Raw genomic sequence first — 16,260 nt, 5'->3', positions numbered from 1 at the left:
TGCTGCATTTATCACATCAACAGTCATGCTGACCTAACAAATATTTGGATGTCCTTGATTATTGCGAAAACACCAAACACTGTATCAAGCTGACAGGCTTTAAGACCCGTGAGATGACTATAAATGTTCAGGGCTGCGTGTTGACCACAGCGAGAAGACTCTAAGTGATAATGGAAATATCAATAGTCAGTGTGGGAGCTGCGTTCCTAGTTGTACTGCTGATCATGGTGCTGAATTGGATTTCTGGTCAGAAACACAAAGATGTTCAGGAAAATCACAAGGGAAGTAAGTCAAGTTGAGTATATATTCACAGTCTTTTTATAGTATATGGTCTTGATGGTTGTAATAAATAATGAAATTAAAAATATGGAGACCTACAAAACTGAAACTGGTTGTTATTCTATATTTTTTGCACCTGTCCATTTTACTTTGTCTTTTCTAATTCTGTATTGGAGATGATTCTAGATTTCTGGACCAGTTTCTTCCCTGCTCCTCATCTCTTTCCCTCCCAGGCCCTACCAGCTACTTTCTAATTGGTAATATGATGGAGCTGAAAAACGATCATCTACCAATTCACCTCACCAATTTGGCACAGCGCTATGGAAGCATTTATCGCCTTAAATGCGGAACAACAAGTAATGATCCATTAATTGATAAATATTGACATTTTTAGTAAAGTTCAGATTGCATAACACCAAAACACTGCACTTATAATCATGTTGCTTCAGCTATGGTAGTGCTGAACACCAGCGAAGTCATAAGAGAAGCACTGGTGAAGAAATGGTCTGACTTTGCTGGGAGACCGATCTCATACACAGGTAAAGAGTTCAGTTCGGTGTACTGGGCTGCGTAGTTGTCATATGATATCATGACCTTAACTCATTTCTTTCAGGTAATATTGTGTCTGGGGGAGGTTGCAACATATCTTTAGGTGACTATACTGAAAAGTGGAGGGCACAACGTCGCCTTGTCCATAGTTCTCTGCAGCGTTGCTGCAAAAAGTCTTTGCATGATGTCATTGAGAGGCAGGCGCTGCATCTGTTAAAGGTACAGTTAAAAAAACTGGAAAAGAAAATTTTAGAAGGAAGATTTAGTATACCAAATGCTCAGGATAAAGCATGGGTTTGTTCACTGTTTAGGTTTTGATGGGCTATAAAGGCCGTGCTGTAGATCTGTCAGAGGATTTTACTGTGGCGGCCAGTAATGTCATCACCACTCTGGCTTTCGGAATAGAAGTGAGTATTCTTTTTCCCCTAGTTCTGTTTGTACCTCTAAACACTACTAAATAAATACTGAAATGTTCATCAGTGTGCAGTCATGGTTTATTCTGGTTTGTTTACACTGTGAACTGTAAAAGGTGCTGTTCATGTCGCCCTTCTTAGAAAAGGTACACTCATAATGTTCTGTTGATCAAGAAGTGAAACTCTTGAGGATAAGCACGACAAAATCTTGTTCCCTCTGTTTTTGGACAGTGTGTCTCATTTCTTTGTGTTTTGTAGTATGATAAGAGCTCATCGGAGCTGCAGGAGTTGCACAGCTGTCTCAATGAGATTGTTGCTCTGTGGGGCTCCTCTTGGATATCAGCCCTGGACTCTTTCCCACTGCTTAGAGTAAATATTCAACATTTAGACTATCGATCAAAAAAAATAAAACCAGTACCATGTTGTGAAAATAATTTCATGTCATCTGTTCTCTCAAAGAAATTACCCAATCCTGTTTTTGCCCGTCTTCTGAAAGAGGTGGTCAGGAGAGACGAAATCATAAGAAGACTTCTCAACAATTACAAGGTTAGTGATGTGAGATGATAAGAAAATAGGGCTCTCGTGAATTTAAATCATTCAGATCATAAGGCAAAGAAAAATACTTGATGTGATTTTGTGAAACCAAACACAAAATCACACAAGTTGAAAAATCCAAAAGAACTGTCTTTTAATCTACTTTTGCTATTTGTTTGGGCAGTCACAGGACGAAAAAAATCAGGATGTCATCACAGGATCCCTCCTCCAGGGACTTGACAATCAGAACACAGGAGACAAAGCGGTGCGTACATACAGTGAATACCAGGAGAGATGGTGGGCTGCTTTCCTTAATAAATCACCTGAAGTCCCAATAATTTTACAGACTATGATGATAGAACAAACTTAGTTCATGACCACAATTAGAAGTGGAAGCATGCAATACTCTAAAAGTACTAAATTACATGTCTTCATGTTCCCAGCTACTAACAGATATTCATGTTCACATGGCAACAGTGGACCTTCTTATCGGGGGAACAGAGACTGCTGCGGCCTGGCTAGACTGGATGGTGGCCTTCCTCCTGCACAGACCAGAGGCACTGGGAATTTTTACCAAAAAAAAAAGTTAAAAACAAAAAACATGTTTTTGTTTTTTTATGCATCCTTTCTAATTTAATCTACAGGTGCAGGAGAGGGTATATGAGGAGCTGTGCACAGTATTGGAGGGCCGATATCCTAAATACAGCGACAGACACAGACTTCCTGTCCTCTGCTCTCTGATCAGCGAGGTGCTCAGACTCAGGCCAGTTGCCCCTTTGGCAGTACCACACAGAGCCATCAGAGACAGCAGGTCAGCTTGGACATAATAAATAGCAGGAAGTACACAACACACAATAAGCACTACTAACTAAGTACCTTTGTGTGTGTGTGTGTGTGTGTGTGTGTGTGTGTGTGTGTGTGTGTGTGTGTGTGTGTGTGTGTCTGTGTCTGTGTGTCTGTGTCTGTGTGTCTGTGTGTGTACCATGTTTACATTCCTTTGTAGGGACCAAAAATTGGAAGTTTTCTATACTTGTGGGGACAAAATCCATGTCCCCACGAGTTTGAAGGCATTTTTTGAGGATCAAAATGTGATTTTAGTGTCAGGCATTCATTTTTGATAGTTAGGGTTAGGGTAAGCGGCTAGGGAAAGCATTATGTCAATTAGATGTCTCCACAAAGATATGAAAACATGACTGTCTTTGTGTGTGTGTGTGTGTGTGTGTGTGTGTGTGTGTGTGTGTGTGTGTGTGTGTGTGTGTGTGTTTATGTGTGAGATACATGCGCTAGTACAGCCTGACTGAGGTCTCCAGATCTCCCACAGTCTCACATTTCTCCAAAGGGAGTGGTTTTAATTAATGAAGTATGCTGGAATGTGATGCTGGAAGTATGAGGAATTGCAAAGTTTGGCACCGCTCTTCCTCCGAGATCAGACTTATGAAGAGACATCCACTCGGATTACCTTGAGAAAAATGTAATTTATTAAAATAACAAGCACCAGCATTGTTTATTTATTTTATTGTGCAGAAAGAAGATGTGGAGACATTATTTAAATGACACAGGTATACCTGAAACCTGAGAAAACAACAACAAAAAAACCAAACAGGCATACACACATGCAGTTGTCCTGTTATGTATGTGTGTTGCTTGATACTTGGCATTAAGACAAATATATGACTCCTGCTCATGTTTAGCATTGCAGGTTATTTCATCCCTAAGAACACAGTCATCATTCCTAATCTTTTTGGAGCACATCATGATCCTGAAGTTTGGCCTGACCCATACAGCTTCAAACCAGGTACTGTCCCAAATGCTGGGTGAGGTGTGTTCATTTCACTTGGCTCAGAAAAGTTCAAATAAAGTATTGACACTCTCTCTTTCAGAGCGCTTTCTGAAAGAAGGAGGAGGAAGCGGAGGCGGCTCCACCCGTGACCTGATCCCTTTTGGAGGGGGGGCTCGGCTCTGCCTGGGAGAGGCTGTGGCCAAAATGGAGCTTTTTCTGTTCAGTGCCTACTTGCTGAGAGATTTTCAGCTCCTCCTGCCTGAGAGCGAGACCTCACTGCCTGATCTGAGAGGAGTTGCCAGTGTTGTGCTTAAAATCAAGTCCTATAAAGTTGTAGCACGTCCAAGACCTGTGACTAATCCCTGAGCTGCAGTGGGTGTATTGCTGACTTGTTGTTTGCGTTGGTCATGTGTGTACAAATTTATGTTTCACATATTTATATTTTCTCTTCTTATTCTTATTCATTCCCACACTTTATTATCAAAGTTATTTGTTCCACCAGCACTGAATAAAATGTCCAAACCAAAGTTTTTATTTCTTCTGTGGCAATTGTAACCCTGACAAGAGGTGACCACTCTTGCGAAATTAAAACAAACACTGCAGTCAGAAATGTCCCATTCAAGTGCAGACACAAGCTCATCATTTAATCAGCTATAGTGAGTAATTTACCGAGTAGTACATTTACTACACTGTTCAATGGGCAAGACAAAGACCTACCCCACACCTGGTGCACGGCCTTTTGTTACCTAAGCACCTTCCACTAATACGCCCACTATTGTCATTCAGTCTCGCAGGGACCTGGACATTCCCATACACTACATAACACATAGAAAACTCCACTGACTCTTAAAATGTGTGGGATAAGTCCAGTTTCTCCTCAGCGCTGGGTTACAGGCGTATCTGCTGTTTGGGTTTCCATCATTAATAGCCTACTCATGATGAAAAGGAATGTAAAAGTTGTTATTTGAAACTAAATAATAACCCACATGTAAAACACACAGCAGTCACGAGAATTAAAGTGACTGTAGCAGAGTCAACATAAATAACTCTTACAAGTAAAAATAACTCATCTCTTATGATTCATTCTCATGAGCCAAAAGTCAGGTTCCTGTGTCATTTCGTGCAACTGAATGGGTTTGTGGTGTAACGGGAAAGTTAAAAAATGAGAAGTTAATGAAAAGCTTTCTCCTTTTTTTTTTAATATATTTTTTTATAATTTATAACAGCCAACTTCGATAGCTAGGGATTGGACTGCCAGGGTCTCTCTTCTTGAATGCCACCCAGCACACACTCCACCTGACTCTACGTCACCTTCTGGGTTGTGGGCCTACACGAGGGTAGCCCTTTATCCTGGGCAGGGTAAACTGTCCCCAGATCTGACCAATCAGACTACTGCATTTGGCAACAAGTGCACTCATAGCTCAAAAACGGTACTGAAACTACAAATACCTCAGACACATAGCTAAACATAGCTCCAGCTCAATCAACTGAACTGAGTTTAAAGGAACCCGCTGTCATCCTGAAATATGTATGAAAGCCACCACAGACAGAAGGTGCTTCGATGACATCAAAGAAGTGATGCACTGCTAACCTTAAGCACAAATTAATATACGGTTGTAACCCCTGTTCTTGAATCAACTGATGAAAATGATTACTTTCCCCAGCTCTGCAAACACAGGCCTGTTAGTATCCTACTAATCATTCTGATAGTGGTGGGAGGGTTCTACATTTACACCAAGAGGAAGCGCAACAAGGATCTGGGGAATAAATCTGATTTATTCTGGATCTGGAGGTTGAATATTTCCACAATGACCACAATGTTTTCCTTCTTGGTCTGCAGCTAATGATCAGCCCAGTACTGAAATGCTAAGATATCAAAAAACAGGATCAGGCCGAGTCAAGCTCACATGCCCTATTTCACTAATGTTGGTGCTCTTCTCCTCAGACTCATGTGTACGAGGTCGTTCAGGATGATCGTAATGAGGAACAACAACAGCAACTACATTTAAAAAGAGAAGCAGCCACTGCAACAACCACTTTTTATGATTTATTACAAGCTGTGAACTAGACTGAAACCACATGCTGTTCTTTGTCTTTATCTCAAACTTCAAAATACTAAACAGACGTGGTTCACAAAACCTGTTTGAAAACAGATTTTTTTCTATTCCAAGAAACAGAAATGCACAGTAAATCAGCTCCTCCTTTGCCATGCTACAGACATGCATGCGAGATGTTTTAAAGTGTCACGGCGGTGGAACGGACTCAGGCGCAGACTGAGAAAGCACGGTTCAACAACTCTTTATTAATCACACTGGTGCGCTATGTACATGTGAAGGGGGGGAAACACCAGGGTCCCGGGGATCAACAGGCTGGGGAAACACACTTCTTCGCACTCGCTCCGCTCCTTGTCCAAACAATCTCCACACAAGCAGCTCACTCTCACTCACGGGGTCCAGAGGTCACAAAAGGGCTGACTCAGGTAAACCTATTTACAAAGACGAGGGTAAGTCAAAGGCAAGCATGGGAACAACAGAATCGCAATGATGCCAGGCAATACTAACGAGAGTTACTCAATATTCCAGCGACGAGTAGCTCAGAGCCCCTGCCTTAAGAAGAGCCAGAGATCAACTGCAAATCACCGGAGATCAGCTGCAGGTGCGTGGGCCAAGGTCGGGAGCCCAATCTGAACTCCGCCCAGGCAGACAGGCAGGAAAGAGAGAGACAGAGAACAAGGCGAGGAGAGCAGAGAGAGCAAAACAACAAACACTTGTGGCCACACTGGGCTGCCCGGGGAGGCACAGGGGCCATGACATAAAGTAAATTAAAACATATATGATTACATTGTAAGCATTTTTGAAAAACACATTTTATTTCAATAATATGGTTTTTAGATTATACATTTTAAAATTTTATTTTACACACTCAGTCAAACTACACAGCAAAGATGAGATAACCGCAGAGGAAAATCTTCTTCTTTAGCTTGAAAATGGCTAATATTGGACTGCAGTAAAAGAGAGAAATTATTTTTTGCAACAGGCTAAGATTTGAAAATCATAATCAATTGAGAAAACAAGGCATGATACCGCTAACAAGTAACCAAGATTTCATCTGGCATCGGGTACAGACTGTTGATTCGCTGGCCTGAAGTATCTGTGAAAAAAGAAAAAATCTAGTCAACTGTTGAACAGAAAGGCATCAAAGAGGCTAAAAAGTGTAGTAAGAAGAGAGTTTGGCACTCACTCGTCAAAGGTGCAACAATCTCATATGCAGACATACAATTACCTGAATAACAAGAAAACACAGAACTATTTAAACATCTCAATACTACATTAAGTTAGTATGGCTGTATGACAGTATGATAAGAATGAAAGAGTTGAAAGTCAGATCAAACCAAAAAGGTGCCTCTAGTGTAACTGTGTGATTCCCTGGGTTTTGCATAAAATGGAACAGCTAGTAAAGAGACACAGATCAGTCACACACAGGCCTTTTTATTTTTGCTTCCACTTATTTTCATTTCCTTGACGTTACACAGAAGTCTCCACTTGAAACTATCACCAGTCTTTTGGTTGTTCTTTACCTTATTATGCGATCCATAACTGCCGGTTTCATTGCATAAGCCACAAAACTGGCCCAATAAATAAAATGAATCATTGCACTTGTTAAAGTTGGGAGAGGAAAATAATAACAGAGAGTTCTTATGGAGAAATCAAAAAAATAAACAAACAACCGGGAAATAATCAGTTGCTTATTTTTTGGTTTTGTACAGAAAGAAAACTTGCAAAGATAAGAAAACGTAAGAATATAAACTACACACACACGAAACCTGGAAAAATAGCATATTTCTATTTAAATGAACATTCATACACGTACACATTTTTCTGATGTTGTTAAGTTGCTTGTTAACACTGTTTTTAGTTGGCATTAAGACAAATATATGACTCCTGCTCATGTTTAGCATTGCAGGTTATTTCGTCCCTAAGAACACAGTCATCATTCCTAATCTTTTTGGAGCACATCATGATCCTGAAGTTTGGCCTGACCCATACAGCTTCAAACCAGGTACTGTCCCAAATGCTGGGTGAGGTGTGTTCATTTCACTTGGCTCAGAAAAGTTCAAATAAAGTATTGACACTCTCTCTTTCAGAGCGCTTTCTGAAAGAAGGAGGAGGAAGCGGAGGCGGCTCCACCCGTGACCTGATCCCTTTTGGAGGGGGGGGCTCGGCTCTGCCTGGAAGAGTCTGTGGCCAAAATGGAGCTTTTTCTGTTCAGTGCCTACTTGCTGAGAGATTTTCAGCTCCTCCTGCCTGAGAGCGAGACCTCACTGCCTGATCTGAGAGGAGTTGCCAGTGTTGTGCTTAAAATCAAGTCCTATAAAGTTGTAGCACGTCCAAGACCTGTGACTAATCCCTGAGCTGCAGTGGGTGTATTGCTGACTTGTTGTTTGCGTTGGTCATGTGTGTACAAATTTATGTTTCACATATTTATATTTTTTCTTCTTATTCTTATTCATTACTACACTTTATTATCAAAGTTATTTGTTCCACCATCACTGAATAAAATGTCCAAACCAAAGTTTTTATTTCTTCTGTGGCAATGCACAGAATAACTGCACTGTTGGTGCTTATTAATGTTCGCCAGTAATGGAGGGAAATTACAACAATGATCATATAAGTAATTATATTTTTCCAAAATGAAAAACTAAAGTGAGAGGAGTAAAAAATCGTAAAAATGAATGCTGTTAATATATCTACGGACACCACAATGTGAAAGAGCCTTCTTTTTTTGCAGGTTTCGTTGAATCTGACAGCACCACCTGGTGGACAAACCTTAAGACTGCACACATCAGTCTCTCCACAGCACTGGGTTACAGCAGTATCTGCTGTTCGGGTTGTCACACAATTAATAGCATCCTGGTGATGAAAAGGAATGTAGACTTTATTATTAAAAAATAATTTAATTGAAAGGTAAATCACAACAGTCAATCACTTAAAGTGATTGTGACAAGTTTGAATAAACATGACGGAGTCGATCACTACATAAATCTAAATTTCTCTTATGAGTCAATTTCCTCAGCTAAACGTGATCTTCATGTGTCATTTCCTGCAAAAGTGTTTTGCAAACTTCTGCTATAAGAGCATTTTGCAATAACAAAGAAAATCTGGAAACGGCAAGATGGACTCGCTTTCACTGTTGGTACTCTGTCTTTTTTATCTCACACAGGCAGCAAGTGGACATCATCCGGCTGGTAATTATACAAATATATAACACCTATAAATATATATATATATATATATATATATATATATATATATATATATATATATATATATATATATATATATATATACATGATGTAATATATTCACACACGGTACCTGTAGAGCCCTCTTGCACATGGCTTGATTTCATCCTCTCTGATTGTTTTCTAATCCACGAGGCACCGTTATGAGAGAAAACTTGTTGGTGTCATAGAAAAATGATTAGTCAGTGGTTACTGATTTTTTTTTTTACCTTATATAGTATCATAGCAAAATAACCATAATAAAGCTAAACTCACAAAATAATTGTGATCTCAGATATTCAATCAGTCCTTTGTGAACTGCTCACACGTACACAGGTGTTACAGTTTTCATTTTGTGGCATATATATCTAAATTTTAAAAAATCTTTTTAATTTAAAAAAATGCATTTTTCTGTAATTTCCTTCAGTGAACCCTTTGCTGATGGTCGCTGTAGAAGGAGATAATGTTACTTTGCCATGTGGTATACCTTCTATCAAAACCTGCTCCTCTATCAGCTGGGACATGAGTGCAAATTTTGATCTAACTGATGAGATTATAAATGGAGAAAAACCAACAGCTCCAAACAGCCACAGGTATCGCCTGCTCAAAGACTGCTCTCTGCAGATTACTCAGCTGGTGCTCAACGACGCACGGCTTTACACATGTAAGAGTGGAACCCTCAAGTCAAGTGTTTCACTTCGAATTCTTTGCAGTAAGTGTTTTTGCTTCACACCTTCTTTTTGTTTTTTTGTTTTACATAGAGAAATAGTAAACAAAAATATCACAATGCTCACTTTTTTTATCCACCAGTTACTGAAAGGTCACTTCCTGCAAATGACAAACAGATGGAGCTTCATTGTTACCTCAGTACAGAGAAAGGAGCTGACCCCTGTTTCAACCACAAAGAGCTCCATATCAAGTGGAGCACTGAGGATGATACACCAATAAATGGAAGTAGATTTGCAATTAAACATCCACGTAATTGCTTTTCTAAACTGATCATTAAGAAAAAATTGACAGACCACCACAGAAAATGGAGATGTCATCTAACTCAGAATGACCTTGTTAAAGCCACCATCAGTTATACGACAACAGTAAAAGGTGCTACACAGCCCATACACAAAATGAAAGATGTTGGTTAGTATGTACAAAGTGTGACCAGTTCTCCCTTTCACCCAGATGGACTAGAGGAAGTGTTTGCCACAGTGGGTGAGTCAGTACTATTGACTTGTGGCAACACTTCCTCTCCTGATATGAAGTGGACTTTGCGTGAAAAGCAGCTGAGAGATGCTAGTTCACCTGATAATGGCCAAATAAAAGCATCGCATGTGAATCAAGATTCCTCTCTGGTCATTAGCAGACTGAGCTCACTGCATGCTGGAGACTACCAGTGTTCACACTCCACTGATAAAAAAGATGTGCTCAATAAATTCAGGCTGCATACCCTTGATGGTAAGTATTAAAGCTCTCTAGATGCAAGTATATATATATATATATATATGTATATATATATATATGTGTGAGATAGAGAGAGATGGAGAGATAGATATCGATATCTGATGTTTCATCTCTCATGTTCTACATGTTTACAGTAACTGCAATGCCTGCAGGGCTCAGAGGAGAGAATCTCACCTTGACCTGTGCACTTACCTGTGCCACAGAATGTGAAAAAGACTTTGAATTAAGTTGGTCAGGAAGTGCCCACAAAGGTTGGCAGAGTGAATTAATGAATATCAATAATACTCTGATAAAGAAGTTATTTCTCCCAGAGTCATCAGTGCGATCATACGGAGATATGACATGCTCTGTGCACAGAGAGGGCGCTCTGGTGGCATCAAAAAAGTGGCGCGCCATTGACCGTAAGCATGAATTATGTACTGTTGCCTTTTCTGCTGAATGCACCCTCTATTTATGACTAAACTAATCGGAAAATTATTACTTTCCCCAGCTCTGCAAACACCTGCCTGGGTAGCCCTGCCTCTAGTCATCCTGATAGTGGCGGGTGGGCTCTACATTTACAAGAGGAAGCGCAACAAGGATCCAGGTACTGAATGTGCTTCAGAAATTACAACCAAACAACAGCTACAACATGAATTACTCTAAGGCTTTGATGGAGATTGAATATTTCCACAATGACCACAATGTTTTCCTTCTTGGTCTGCAGCTAATGATCAGCCCAGTACTGAAATGGTAAGATATCAAAAAACAGGATCAGGCCGAGTCAAGCTCACATGCCCTATTTCACTAATGTTGGTGCTCTTCTCCTCAGACTCATGTGTACGAGGTCGTTCAGGATGATCGTAATGAGGAACAACAACAGCAACTACATTTAAAAAGAGAAGCAGCCACTGCAACAACCACTTTTTATGATTTATTACAAGCTGTGAACTAGACTGAAACCACATGCTGTTATTTGTCTTTATCTCAAACTTCAAAATCATCAACAGATGTTTTTTACAAAACCTGTTTGAAAACAGAATTTTTTCTATTCCAAGAAACAGAAATGCACAGACATGCATGCAAGATTAGAAAAAAATAAACATGATTGGTTACATTATAAGCATGCAAACCTATCTACTTTTGAAAATCCAACCCACACTGCAAGGATGAGATAACCGCAGAGGAGAATATTCTTCCTTACTTGAAAATGGTTGTTACTGGACTGCAACAAAGGAGAGAAAAATGTTTGGGGTTTTTTTGGTTTTTGTTGTTGTTGGGTTGTTTTTTGTTGACATGATAAGATTTGAACATTTTAATTTGAACAATTTCATAAAGGAGGCAAAACTTCATACAACTTACAGGTAGCTAAGCTTTCGTCTGCCATTTGATACAGACTGTTGATTCGCTGGCCTGGAGTATCTGTGGAAAAAGAAAAAATCTAGTCAACTGTTGAACAGAAAGGCATCAAAGAGGCTAAAAAGCGTAGTGAGAAGAGAGTTTGGCACTCACTCGTCAAAGGTCCAACAATCTCATATGCAGACATACAATTACCTGAATAACAAGAAAACACAGAACTATTTAAACATCTCAATGCTACATTAAGTTAGTATGATTGTATGATAGTATGATAAAAATGAAAGAGTTGAAAGTCAGATCAAACCGTTAAAGCGCCTCTGGTGTAACTGTGTGATTCTCTGGGTTTTCCATCTACGGTACACAACGAATCCAATCACAGCAGCAATTATGATCATCCCCAAAATGACACAGACCACAACTGCAATTAAAGCATCATTGCTCTCCTCCTTCCTTTGTGACAGAGATATATCATTGGCTTTTGGTGCTAAAGCGGACAAGGAGAAAGTTAAAGCAACAATATAGTGAACATATAATCATAAATATGATTTAATGAATGTGCAAGACAGCAAAGGCAAACAGACCTGGCAGACTCGGAGTTTTTGTTGGAATAACCGGAACCGTTGTGGTCACCAAAGCTTTGTTGAAGAAACAGGAATCTTACATATTATTTGTGTGTATGTTTGATCATTGCTTTTGATATGTAAAAGAAAAAAATCACTGACCTTGTACTTGTAGATTGGTGTCAAAGCAGCGCTGAGTTTTACCAAGCATGTAACTGCATGTATACCAGCCACTGTCGCTGGTGTTCACAGACTGGAAAGTCAGAGATGTACCATTAGTTTTGGCTTTGCTGGGGTTGAGTGATTCACGCATGTTTCCTTTCTGGATTGCCCAGGAGATGTTTTGAGGTTCTTGTTGTCCAGTTGTCATGTTTACTGGGCAGTTTAACTTGGCAGGCATGCTGGGTGCTGCCTTCACAGGTTCAAGGACTTTGCAGTCTGCAAGATCATAACAAATCATGTGACACACCAGCAAGATATTTGCTTGTAAAGTAAAGTAAAGTAAAGAAGTAAAAAGTTTTACCTTTTATTTTCAAAGATATGTTTTTGGCCGCAACACGGTCCCATCCTTTCCACGTTTCACAAGTGTACAGTCCTTGATCAGATTTTTGAGGTTTTGTCAGAGTTAAGCACTTTTGTCCATTTCCATCAGCTACCCATTTTACACGCTTATTCACGTCTTTGCTCGCTGTAGGCCATTTAAAAATAACCTTCCCTTGATCTGTAACAAACGATGTCACGCTGTATCTGTAGCAGCTGTTTGGATCCTTGTCATTTAGACTGAAACAAGTGAGAGCTACATCTTCTTCTTGAACAGCTAAGATGGTCTCAGTATCTGTTAAGCCAAAAGTTAAATAATGAGTCTAAATGTACAAATACATGCATCGCATTCAAGGAAGCAAGTACCTCATTTTTGCTGGTTAGAAAGTCTGCACCAAAATATGCAATATCAGATTAGCAGTATGCATATTTTTAGATTCATGGCATATAATTAAATTGCATTTGTTGTTAAATAATTTTTGGAGCCAAGATGATATACGCTGAATAAACCTTTACTTATTTAATTACAAATGTATTAAACATATTTAAAAAGCATTTATTTTTATGCAATCAGATCCAGACATTATCTGCAGAACTGCTTACCTCCAAATCCTGATGCGACATTCAACAGAATTAAAGAAAGGTAACCCTGGAGATATAAATGCAACATGTTCTGTGTAATGCAGCTAGTGAAGAGACAAAGATCAGTCACCTCTAGATCTTTTTATTTTCACTTCCTTGAAGTTACATAGAAGTCTCAACTGGAAACTACCATCAGTCTTTTGGATGTTCTTTATCTGATTGTGTGATCAACAATACCACAGTGTGGCAAGAACAAGGCATTACAGTTGGCCAGTTTTGTGCTTTGTGGGCTCTTGTTTAAAGCTGGGAAAAGAAAGTGATAAAGCTGCACTAAAGTTATTTCCAAACGCACTGATCTGACTTATGTGAATGCTTAAACCATTTTACTTCCACCCTTTCCAGTGGAGCTGTTTACTGGTACAGACATTTGCCCTTTAAGTTACTTCAAAGGTGAATGTGCATAACTCTTTCACTGTAAATGAATAAAAAGGAACGGCACACCCAGAAAAAGAACTGTGAATAGCAAAATATGATGTAATCCAAAAATGCTTCATGAGCAAAAGTTTCCAGACTAGTGCACTAAAGAAAGATCTTATTGCCACATACGTCTTCTTCCTAAAACAAGCAACAATTTTAAATAAGCTGGTAGATCACACGTGTGTCCTGCATGCACAGTTCTCCTAAATTATTATCTGTGTCATCAGGCTGGCCTTGTTTTCTGCAGCCTTAAATGTAACAGAGGAACCTCTTCTGTCTAACTGAAACTTTGTCACTTCACTTCCTCTTCTCGTTCAGTTTATAGAAGCATCATTGTAACCTTCCGCCTGTGTTGGTTTCATAGTTTCTCAGCTCTCTTGACAGAAATGGACCGTGCTCAAGGTTAGTTTGTCTTTCTGTGGGCTTTGGTTGTTAAAGCCACTTTAACCAGCCTGAAAAATACAAGACTGAATTTACTTATTTACATCATTTATTTATGTTATTAATTCATTCATTCAACTATCAGTTCTTATTGATCATTTGTGAGAGTTCTCTATTTAGGTTGTTGTTGTTCCTAAATACTGGTCTTTCACAGGTGGTAAAGCGTTTGGTCTTCTAAAGTCTCAGCAGGAGGAAAAGCTAAACGGTATAAACGAGGTGAGCTAAACACATAACTGTTAGGTTCAAGATGTCGACTGACACCCTGCGATGGTAAATTGTGTATTTATGTCATTATTAGGCTTTTCTCACAGATCCTAAATATGAAGGAGAGGAAGACCTGGCCTCAAAGCTTGAAATGTTTAAAAGTGAGTCTCAAAGGGGGTACCAGTAACACTTCAGTTCATTGTTCAGTTAGTATACATTTTGGAATAACATCATATTGTTTATGTTACAGAGAAATACATGGAATTTGATCTTAACGACAAAGGGGAAATAGGTAAGACGCCACTAGCCGCGTAGCCCTGAAGTAATTTTTTTAGCAACATTAAGCAAGTGCTACTTTCAGTATTGACTCACACACATAAAACAACATAATAAACCTCTCAGATTAAGCAAGCAATAACTTTTTTTACTTGATTTTTCTTTCTGCACACTTATAATTTTATAGACATAATGGGTTTGAAGAGGATGTTGGAGAAACTTGGATTGGCCAAGACTCACCTGGAACTGAAAAAAATGATGGCAGAGGTGGTTGGAAGTAGCTCCATAGACACTATCAGCTACAATGACTTCCTCAATATGATGCTGGGAAAGAGAAATGCAATCCTAAAACTGTGAGTATGAAATAAGTCGCTATTCAGAGCATAGCTGTAAGACTTCAAGTGGAGTCCCAGGTCAAATAAGGTTATAGCGAGATGAAGTTCCCAAATGACTGAAAAACTGAACTAATACTGGACATCAGAAACCTATACTTGTGAAATAACTGGTTATGTTGATGGTCTGAATTCGAAATGTTGATGATCAAACTGAGCCTATATGTCAAAGTAGTCCTTCAGATATTTTCTGCAGTTTGGTTAACTTGGGGAATGAGTTTCATTTACACGAACACTTTCTTCTCGCTTACTTTCATTTTACTTGCTATGTGCACACGCTCTGTAGGTTTGTCTTTTTGTTGGTGGCAGTGGGGTAAAAAGATCCTATCCATCTCAATGTGATAGTAACTATTTTTCACTACTTAAGATCTAGGTCTACTGCTTACTGACAATAGAGAAACAAATGCGTAATGTCTGAGGTTTCCAAGAATGCTTTTTAAAGCATGTAAAATGTCTTGTTTTTATTCAAGGATCTTGATGTTTGAAGGCATGGGAAAGGAAGAAGAGCAGAAAGAAGTTGGACCACCTCGTCGTAAAACCTTTTCAGACCTGCCCTGACCTGCCCTGACCTCCCATCCGAGCTGAATTCTGTCAATAAACCTCTTCCCCCCCCCCTCCACCCCCCCTAGATTTTAAAATCAATCAAAGGTAAAGTTGTGAAAAAAATGAAACATGAAGTAAAATGTGCAATTTTCATGAAGAGATGTAAACTAGCCTGCATGTACTAGAACTGTACTGTTCTAGGTGTTTGTTCAAGTACTCTGATAATGTGAAATGTACATGGCAGGCAAAATATGTGATCAGTGTGGTTCATGTTAGAAGGTCAGCAGTTTTACAAGTTCATTAAAAATCACGTGGTTAAACAGTCACGGATCTCATGTTGTGTTTGTTAAAGTGAAAACATTAAACTGCATTGCATTTTGCATTTCTGTTTTTAACCCTTATAGCTAAAAGAGCTTAAAAGTAAAAATATTAAACACATGAGATATATCTACAAACAGCTGTTTCGCTCGCCTTTATTTTATATTCTTTCATATTAATTTAAAAAAACAAAAACAAAGGTACGTTTCCATTGCATCTCCTCCATGCATCAAGGTATTTTGCAGACAGAGGAGATAGAGGCACACCTCTTAACTATCACATTCAATTTGGGATG

The 16,260-nt window shown here is 39.2% G+C and overlaps 4 protein-coding genes and 1 pseudogene across 7 annotated transcripts; 4 read left to right on the top strand and 1 right to left on the bottom strand.

Annotated features, from left to right (window-relative positions):
* Positions 1-125: 125 nt before the first annotated feature.
* LOC116319787 (steroid 21-hydroxylase-like) lies at positions 126-4,082 on the top strand. 4 transcript variants are annotated; one of them, XM_031739214.2, is made up of 12 exons: positions 126-285; positions 456-635; positions 729-818; positions 893-1,047; positions 1,140-1,235; positions 1,500-1,610; positions 1,701-1,787; positions 1,960-2,040; positions 2,219-2,332; positions 2,420-2,586; positions 3,467-3,570; positions 3,656-4,082. In XM_031739214.2, exons 1-12 carry the CDS (start codon positions 171-173, stop codon positions 3,919-3,921), a joined length of 1,566 nt encoding a protein of 521 aa, XP_031595074.1. In that variant the 5' UTR covers positions 126-170; the 3' UTR covers positions 3,922-4,082. The 4 variants fall into 4 exon arrangements, with proteins under 4 accessions (XP_031595074.1, XP_031595073.1, XP_031595072.1 ...); XM_031739213.2 differs by having other exon boundaries at positions 128-285; positions 453-635; XM_031739212.2 differs by having other exon boundaries at positions 128-294.
* Positions 4,083-7,502: 3,420 nt separating this feature from the next.
* LOC120442645 lies at positions 7,503-8,127 on the top strand (annotated as a pseudogene).
* A 565-nt stretch (positions 8,128-8,692) lies between these two features.
* On the top strand, positions 8,693-11,245 carry LOC116319806. Its single transcript, XM_039619136.1, has 8 exons — positions 8,693-8,800; positions 9,264-9,548; positions 9,647-9,937; positions 10,016-10,288; positions 10,429-10,695; positions 10,785-10,880; positions 11,001-11,026; positions 11,106-11,245. Exons 1-8 carry the CDS (start codon positions 8,728-8,730, stop codon positions 11,226-11,228), a joined length of 1,434 nt encoding a protein of 477 aa, XP_039475070.1. The 5' UTR covers positions 8,693-8,727; the 3' UTR covers positions 11,229-11,245.
* On the bottom strand, positions 11,195-13,480 carry LOC116319785. Its single transcript, XM_031739209.2, has 8 exons — positions 13,336-13,480; positions 12,716-13,027; positions 12,355-12,630; positions 12,214-12,267; positions 11,937-12,116; positions 11,786-11,827; positions 11,636-11,695; positions 11,195-11,498 (listed from the first exon to the last, which is right to left on the bottom strand). Exons 1-8 carry the CDS (start codon positions 13,400-13,402, stop codon positions 11,491-11,493), a joined length of 999 nt encoding a protein of 332 aa, XP_031595069.1. The 5' UTR covers positions 13,403-13,480; the 3' UTR covers positions 11,195-11,490.
* A 562-nt stretch (positions 13,481-14,042) lies between these two features.
* Positions 14,043-15,973, top strand: LOC116319799 (allograft inflammatory factor 1-like). The gene is made up of 6 exons (XM_031739228.2): positions 14,043-14,193; positions 14,387-14,448; positions 14,531-14,597; positions 14,687-14,728; positions 14,900-15,065; positions 15,575-15,973. The coding sequence occupies exons 1-6, from the start codon at positions 14,178-14,180 to the stop codon at positions 15,660-15,662; spliced, it is 441 nt and encodes a 146-aa protein (XP_031595088.1). The 5' UTR covers positions 14,043-14,177; the 3' UTR covers positions 15,663-15,973.
* The last annotated feature ends 287 nt before the right edge of the window (positions 15,974-16,260 follow it).

This window comes from Oreochromis aureus, linkage group 11 (genome assembly GCF_013358895.1).
Source record: "Oreochromis aureus strain Israel breed Guangdong linkage group 11, ZZ_aureus, whole genome shotgun sequence".
Lineage (NCBI taxonomy): Eukaryota > Metazoa > Chordata > Actinopteri > Cichliformes > Cichlidae > Oreochromis > Oreochromis aureus.
The sequence above is the reverse complement of the archived record's forward strand: the minus strand, read 5'-3'. Positions and strand labels throughout refer to the sequence as shown.

What these genes read in the sequence shown, in the direction of transcription:
- LOC116319799 (XM_031739228.2), top strand. An exon ending in AGCTAAACGGTATAAACGAG is followed by an intron (nt 14,449 to 14,530) that starts GTGAGCTAAACA and finishes TGTCATTATTAG; the next exon opens with GCTTTTCTCACAGATCCTAA. An exon ending in AAAGCTTGAAATGTTTAAAA is followed by an intron (nt 14,598 to 14,686) that starts GTGAGTCTCAAA and finishes TTTATGTTACAG; the next exon opens with AGAAATACATGGAATTTGAT.
- LOC116319785 (XM_031739209.2), bottom strand. Translation starts at nt 13,402, where the DNA reads ATGTTGCATTTATATCTCCAGGGTTACCTTTCTTTAATTCTGTTGAAT. An exon ending in CATATCTTTGAAAATAAAAG is followed by an intron (nt 12,631 to 12,715) that starts GTAAAACTTTTT and finishes ATGATCTTGCAG; the next exon opens with ACTGCAAAGTCCTTGAACCT. An exon ending in AAAAACTCCGAGTCTGCCAG is followed by an intron (nt 12,117 to 12,213) that starts GTCTGTTTGCCT and finishes TGTCCGCTTTAG; the next exon opens with CACCAAAAGCCAATGATATA.
- LOC116319806 (XM_039619136.1), top strand. Translation starts at nt 8,728, where the DNA reads ATGGACTCGCTTTCACTGTTGGTACTCTGTCTTTTTTATCTCACACAG. An exon ending in TTATACGACAACAGTAAAAG is followed by an intron (nt 9,938 to 10,015) that starts GTGCTACACAGC and finishes CCTTTCACCCAG; the next exon opens with ATGGACTAGAGGAAGTGTTT. An exon ending in GAAGCGCAACAAGGATCCAG is followed by an intron (nt 10,881 to 11,000) that starts GTACTGAATGTG and finishes CTTGGTCTGCAG; the next exon opens with CTAATGATCAGCCCAGTACT.
- LOC116319787 (XM_039619845.1), top strand. Translation starts at nt 171, where the DNA reads ATGGAAATATCAATAGTCAGTGTGGGAGCTGCGTTCCTAGTTGTACTG. An exon ending in CCTTAAATGCGGAACAACAA is followed by an intron (nt 636 to 728) that starts GTAATGATCCAT and finishes ATGTTGCTTCAG; the next exon opens with CTATGGTAGTGCTGAACACC. An exon ending in GACTTCTCAACAATTACAAG is followed by an intron (nt 1,788 to 1,959) that starts GTTAGTGATGTG and finishes TTGTTTGGGCAG; the next exon opens with TCACAGGACGAAAAAAATCA.